The sequence below is a fragment of the Limulus polyphemus genome, unplaced genomic scaffold, assembly GCF_000517525.1.
Source record: "Limulus polyphemus unplaced genomic scaffold, Limulus_polyphemus-2.1.2 Scaffold315, whole genome shotgun sequence".
NCBI lineage: Eukaryota > Metazoa > Arthropoda > Merostomata > Xiphosura > Limulidae > Limulus > Limulus polyphemus.
Genome location: NW_013665925.1, coordinates 671,904 through 679,654, shown reverse-complemented (window position 1 = coordinate 679,654; position 7,751 = coordinate 671,904). Strand labels below are relative to the sequence as shown.

The following is a 7,751-nucleotide window of genomic DNA, read 5'->3' as shown; positions in this document are numbered from 1 at the left end:
TAATAATATAAAAATCTTCACTGGTTATTGGTTTTTTCTCTTTTTACTAAACATGATAATAATTCACTATTCAAATACGCATTTTAATGTGCTTTATTGCGCTTTTCTTATTCAGATATGATTCCAACTGTTGTCTGAACTGGTGATTAATGCTTTTACCAAAGGGAGCAGGCTGGATTGGATCAAGAGTTACGAATTTGAAATAGGGTCAGATAAAATAAAATCATAAAATTAAGTCTGATAAACTCTTATGCTCTTCCCAAGCATGCGTTGATTTAAAAATTAGTGTCAAAATTATTTTAAAATTCCGAGTGAAAAGATTCATAGAATGCAACAATATTCAGACTGAAACAATTTATTTCTGATCACAGAAGCATTTACAACATAAACGATAAATCATGGTCAACCGAACTCGTATTTCTCACCTCCTGAGGAGTTGTTGAGTAATGTATAAACTCAACTGAAGAATTTTACAACTCGAAAATTTAATACAACTCACTTAAAATTTCAAATATTTATTTTTTTTAGCTACGTTAAAATTCCAAAAATTAGCCATGTTAAAGAAGAAGAACTCGAGAGTGAAAATCATGGTGTTTTTGTTCGTAGTATGCAGCGCCATCTATTTCTTGCCAGAAGAACCGCAGTATGACATTAATTCGTTGATTGTACAACTTTTTGTACAGCACTCGTCTGAAACACCCCGAGTCTGTCGAGCTAAGCTGTCTCGCTTTCGGAACATAGACATAGCCATTTTGGTGTCAAGGTATCCGCCATCAGTGGGTGTCTGTAAATCTTTCACCATTCGCCACCAGGGAACTGAATGAAAATCAATTCGTAAACACATATACATACATATACTGCTTATAAAATTTGCTCATGATTCGTTAAGTCTCTCTCTCTCTATATATATATATATATATACATATATACTATATTTTTTCGGTTATTATATCAGTACGATAATAACTTATTTTTTACGTTTAAATCTGTGACACACACACACACACACACACATATATATATATATATATAGAGAGAGAAATATCTGATTTGTTCTAAAATTAATAAGAACATTTTAATACACAGGTAAAGTATAAATAAGAAAAATTATAGCAATACGAATATTTGAATAATCTTTAAAACTTTCAGACTTTGTGAGGTTTCGTATTTGTTGAGTTAGTCATTTCTGTATACTTATATTACCTGTAGTCAGTTCGTTGTTGAAGAATTCACTGTCAGGCCTCTTTTGAGGAAAGTAGTAGAAGCCGCCACATACTATGGAGAGTGCTTGGGCAAGTTCGGGTCCACAAAGTTTCTGGGATCTAGTTTGTATCATATGTTGGCTGGGAAGAGCCATGACTAGGGACGTGATAGCAACCCAAATGCAAACGCTCAACATCAAAATGGTTATTCTCATCTAAAGATACAAACAAAATTAAATCTCTACGGAGAAAAAAAACTACACAAATTTATTACATTTCTATTGTATCAAAAATCAAGGCTCACCTTAATTAAAGTACCTTTATTCCAAACATCGGATGTACGTGATCATTAGCCATATTATTAAATATATCCTTTGGTTATTTTGATTCAGTTGTGATACAAATATTTTTACAACTATTTCTTTGGTAATTACTGTTATAAGGCTTCACTGATGTTGTAGAAAATGTATTTATGAGCGTTTAATAAAAAGTGTATCTGATTCACAGATCTAAGGATTATTCGTCAGATGTTTAGTAATTAGCATTGTTGTAGATAAATGTTCTTGTCACGGAATTTAATATATTGTTTGTTTTTTTTCTCTCGAAAAATTATATTTATTGTGCTCATCTTTAATATAGCGAGATCAAACAATTTGGTTTCATTGCATCGTCTGATTGTTGGGTGAAAAGCTTCTTATGAAAAACATCTTTCTTTAGTTTGTCTTCTGTCCGTTAGGAGCAAGGTATTATAATCTAAATCAATTTGCTTGTTCGGATCATAATAATGCATCGTAATATAATTTTTGTCTCTGTTTGATAAAGTATTGAACTTACTTGCTGTGTATTTTGCAAAATCGTGACAGTTTAATTTCATTACGATCATGATAGCATGATCTAGTTTATGTCAAACAAGGTAATATCCAACTTGAACCTTTGCCAGTTTTGATAACTGTATTTTTGGCAATAACTTCTATTGGATTGTTTGGTTTAAAACCGTTTCAAGCTATAAAGAAACACTGTACACGTACTATTCTGACAGACAAAGATATCAAGTTCTACTGTATAAAGGAATGAGGATGGTATTGTGTAAAGTGTGCGCTAAGCTTCGGAAAAACTGAAATGTTTTTAATTCCTATTCAAGTAGTTTCCAAACCGTTGGCTGAACTTGATGAAACTCAAAGAAAATTTTAAACCTTTCCGAAACTCTTATTTCATTTTTGCTTCGTTTGTTTTGTACCAAATAATAATAAAAAAAGAATAGGAAAAACGAAAGACTGTATATAATGAACAGCGATATAAGCCACCTGTCTGTTCTTATTAAGGGTTCGTGCTATACATTCCTACAATTAGTTTCATGCGCGGAAACTAATCCTAGAAAACCATTAAAGATCTTCTTTCGGTCATCATCTTAAGAGCAGCACTTGAAAGTAAAGGTGTAAATATAACATTTCAACGTGCACAGCGTTTTGTTCAGGTTATGTTAAAGGTCAAACTAAACTGATTGTAAACTTCAGCGAATATTACGGTTACCAAAAGTGTTTAAAAGCGAAAATCCTCAAACGACATAAAAATACATATATAGTTAAAAATAATTTCTTTTACTATTCAAAGGACATAAAAATGATATAATCAAAGATAACCATTTTTTTACAAGCTAGATATTTTTTAATGATTTATACTAATTAAAAATATTTCGCCAATTTCGACTTTTTTCAATACACTACGTTCAATTAATATGAATTATGGCAACTTAATATCACTCTGAAGGAAACGTTGCATTAGGACGCATAGTAGACAACGTAAAAAATGTTACTATTGCAGAAGAACAGCTATAATAAGAATATATTTTGGCCTCTGATTAATAAATATATTGCAACACTAGCTGGAGTACCCGTCTCCTGGAAGTAAGTTATGTGGATTCTGGATTAATGAAAGGTTATCTCAGGACATGAAAAGTTGCTTCCCTTATACGTAATTCTAAAAAACGCCCATAAAAACTGCAAAACACAAAATGTGAAACCGCAATTGTGTATGTATCACCGCATGGACCCAACAATCCTTCATGCCAAATTTGGTGAAGATCCATCTACAGGGGGCGGAGTAGTGGTAAAAACGCAAAAACACCAATAAAAACCGTAAAATGAAAAATGGAAAACTGAAAATTTGTATGTATCTCCCCATGGATCCAATGAACCTCCATACCAAATTTGGTGAAGATACATTTAGAGGGGTCGAAGTAGTGGTAAAAACGCTCATAAAAAATGCAAAATACAAAACTGAAAGCTTGTGTGTCCCCCGCATGGTACTATTGAACCTCCATACCAACTTTGACGAACACCCATCCACACCCTGCGAAGTAGTTAATGGACAGACAACAGACAGTACTATTATACTTATGTAGATTCAACAGGACTTTGTCTCCAGACTTTTCTCACTTCGGCAGTAGCCCCACTCAACCTAGAAAACCATGAAGAAAACTGCATTCTCGATTTGACAATCAAATACTGCTCGCGAGACCGACAAAAACATTTAAATTTTTGAACCTATTATATTAGTTTGTTTGTTTGCTTTCTTAGCGTAAAGCCACACATTGGGCTATCTGCGCTCTGTCCATCTAGGAAACTCGAGCTCTGTATTTTATCATTGTAAGCCTGTAAACGTACCGGGGCACTAATTACATGAATAAATATGTTAGAGATTCAAGAAGCTAAGTAAAAAAAAACCTTCTAGAAGTCGAGATAGAGTAACGTACAAAAGTCGCTTGTGATGCAAGTCCACTGCCTTCACTTAACGAATCTGTCTTACACCAGTAGTGTTTGTAAGATTTCTCTTTAATGACTTTAAGAAAAAATTAACCGACCCGCTTGTTTGCAACACATTTCTTAACAGTATAAAATAACGATATAAAATTGATTTAATCTTTAATACCACACCGGGTTAATATTTGCAATCTTTTTAGACATGGATTTTCAAATTTGCAGCCGTTTTTTATTCTCTATGCACTGTACTTCTTGTAAAGGGTGCTGGATAAATTTGGCTTAATGTAATTATGAGTACAGTTACTATTTTAAATACTTTAGAGTTTTTGTATTATAGAATACACAGAATTGCTTTGGCTTCCCGTTATACGTGAACTAAGCTACTTATATAGTGTCGGTTGTCATGAATATAGAGCTTAATTATCTTTGTATTACTGATCCAAAAGAGAATTTAATTCCTACACATTTCTTGACATCACCTGATTAAAAAGTATTTTATTATTTCACGTATAAAACGGTACGTACCTATATTTGCATGTTACACTGACCGCTTTAGTCAAGTACAAAACGTGTCTGTGGAGGAAGGTTACGCTAGCTAATTCCTCGTCACTGAAAACACTTGTATTCTCCAGGCATTTCACAGGCATGGTTATTTAACAGAAAGAACTAACTAGTCAAAACCAATTTCCAACCAATGTATGTGGACGCTACTTTCTAAGACTACATCAAACTATAGTTATACACGTTCGTTTTGGACTGCATCGGGGGGGGGGGGAGGCTTAATACGTATAGCTATACACGTTCGTTGGGACTGTATCGGGGACTTAATACGTATGTGTTTGGATGGGGTTTCTGCTGTGAATCTTTCTTAATAAAATAGCTTTTAATTTAGAAGTGTGACTAGTGAACCTTTGGCTTGTAAGCCATCAACTTTAAATTCTTTGTCCATTATCATTTTAACAATAGCAGGAGATATGCCCAGCTTCATCACATTGTCGACAGTTTTTCTAAAAGTTCGTAAATGTCTCTTAATTTGATGAAGTTCAGAAATTCATTGTATCTTGCGATATGTCATGTGACACTTATAACGATAGACAGTAATTAAAAGCAAGGAATTTGTCTACGATTTGTTTGAAGAAAGGGATTTCCACTATTTGCTTAGATTTTTTGATATTTTTAAACATGAACAATAGTTCGAATATCAGTCGTCGTCGCGTTTAGAGATCACTTAGGATGAAAAAAATGTAATATTTTACTTTTTACTGGAATTATTGGTTGTAATCCAAAACGTTTGTTTTAAAGCGACAAAACAAATCAATCTCAAGTTTCACCAAGTGGTTAACATCTGTTAAAGCAACGATTTAATGACACGAGTAACTTTCAGTTAGAATAACATACACTAATAATAAGATGATCCGATTCCGGATACATAGAAGATGTACGTCATGAACGTTTTTAATAATAGAAATGACCTGACAACGTATATATCATATTAACTAAACACTGCAGAAACCACCTTACCATTTATACAATAGCTTAACCAAACACTGCTAGCCTGGGCCTTTTGTAACAAAATTGGTTAATCCCGAAATCTGTTGATCAAACTTAATTAATCCTTCAGAAAAAACATCACGACTACTAATCTAGAAGTCTATGTATAACATAATAATCCTGTGTTTGCTATGTAAGCAAACTTGGTTGTTTTGATATACTTTTGAGCATTTTAACTTGTTTCCGTAAATTGTTTTTTTTTTAAGAACAAGAATTTTGCATATTCTATTTATTTTAGGACTGCTGTAATATTTACTTCACTACAGCTGAAGTCTCACGGTGGATCAACGGTTAACTTATGGACTTACAACGCTAAAATACAGGGTTCGATTCGCCGCGATGGACAGAGTGCATATAAACCATTGTGTAGGTTTACGTTAAAACAAAACCCACACACACACTATTGCTAAAGCAATAATGAGGGAAAATAAAAATATTTTTTCCATTTTGTTTTATAACCATTTTCCATTATAAATAATTGTGTTTTTTTGTTCATTTTGTCTTATCAAATAATCGTGTGTTATATTCTTTTCAGTCTTGATTAAAGCTAGGCCACATTTATCACCTTCGCTGTGATTTATTTTAATTAATGAACTCATGAACTTTAAGATGCGTAAGAAATCTTTTAATATAATTCATTGACTTTCTTATTAAATTTCCTATGCAAGCAAGATAAGCGACTACTTGGGGCTTCGCACTAATGAATTAGAAATAATACGTATTAAAATTCAAATGCATATTTTTTATATTTCATTAAAGTACAATGAAGTATGTGAGGATTTACTCAAATATTTAAAGAAAGGGAAAGTTCCTCTAAGATTGTCCCCAGTGGCACAGCGGTATGTCTGCGGACGTACAACGATAGAATCCGGGTTTCGATACCCGTGGTGGGCATAGCACAGATAGCCCATTGTGTACCTTTGTGCTTAACTACAAACAAACAATCCTCTAAGCTTAACCGATTAATGTATTTGAGTGACTCATTATCCTGTTGTATGAGGTCTCGTGCTTTCTAAAGCCAGCATTGGTTAAGAAGAAAAGCAACATTCCTGTAAGATAAATATTAACAAGTTAAAATGTTGTCAAACTTTATTTAACTGTGTCAGTAAAGATATTGAACCTATTGTATAAAAATATGAAGCAAGTGATTTGTGGAAATTATCTGCTTTATTGATCAATACATACATCTCAAAGTAAGTTAATATCTTCAGTGTTGTATATGGGTGACATTTGATAGTATTAGGCTGTCAAGAAATTAAAGTGGAGTTTTGGAACACTTTCATTAATCACCCCACAAAAACGTACATCACGTATAATAGTTAAATGAACCGCCTGAACGTCACGTTACTGTAGCCTATACAATGTGTAAAGTTTAGTATACTTTAATCCCTTATACTGATGGCGCACAACTGAGACACACATTCGGTATGTAATGCTGTTTGAATACAAGATGGGAAACAACGCCTCTGTAGCCACAAAGAATATCAAAGAAGTTTATGGAAATATTTTGAACGTTCGTAAGTGTCAATGATGGTTCAGTAAATTTCGTTCAGGTCACTTTAGTCTTAAAAACTGTGATGGCAGGGGCCGACCTGTTGGAATTGATATTAATGCTCTAAAGACGTTTGTTGAGTCTAAGTTAAGGCAACACACACTCGTGAAATGGCCCTGAAATTGCATGTCTCTCATGAAACAATATATAAACATCTAAGGAATATAGGAAAACTCCATAAAGAAGGTGTTTGGGTGCCTCATGAACTATCCGATGATAATCGTTTCTAACGTATGAACGTTGCTTCGTCTCTTCTGGCGCGTAATGTGCGTGAACCATTTTTTGACAGAATTGTCATCGGTGATGAAAAATAGATTCTCTATGAGAATATTAAACGCCAAAAACAATGGCTCAGTCCTAGACAAAAACCACTCCTGACCCCAAAACCTGGACTCTATCCGCAGAAAGTGATGCTTGCATTTGGTGGGACATCAAAGGAGTAATTCATTTCGAACTCCTCAATCCACAACGAACTGTCAATGCAGAGATCTATAGTCAGAAACTGGAATGTTTAAATCAAGCCCTTCATCAGAAACGCCCTTCACTCGTCAATCAGAAAGATGTTTTCTTCTCCACAACAATGCACATCCATATGTGGCATGTTTGACACAACACAAGATTATGGAGTTGGGTTGGAAAGTTCTTCCCCACCCACCATATTCTCCAGATATGGCCCCATCAGATGAC

At 33.8% G+C, this 7,751-nt stretch overlaps 1 protein-coding gene across 1 annotated transcript in view; it reads right to left on the bottom strand.

The window, feature by feature from the left end:
* Positions 1–337: 337 nt before the first annotated feature.
* LOC106457310 (insulin-1-like) overlaps positions 338–7,751 on the bottom strand; it is a 9,799-nt gene continuing 2,385 nt past the window's right edge. The window contains exons 2-3 of the mRNA XM_013916704.2: positions 1,204–1,417; positions 338–816 (exon numbers count right to left, since the gene is read on the bottom strand). Of these exons, the coding sequence (XP_013772158.1) occupies positions 620–816; positions 1,204–1,417 (411 nt within the window). The 3' untranslated portion in view covers positions 338–619. The remainder of the gene's footprint in view (positions 817–1,203; positions 1,418–7,751) is intronic.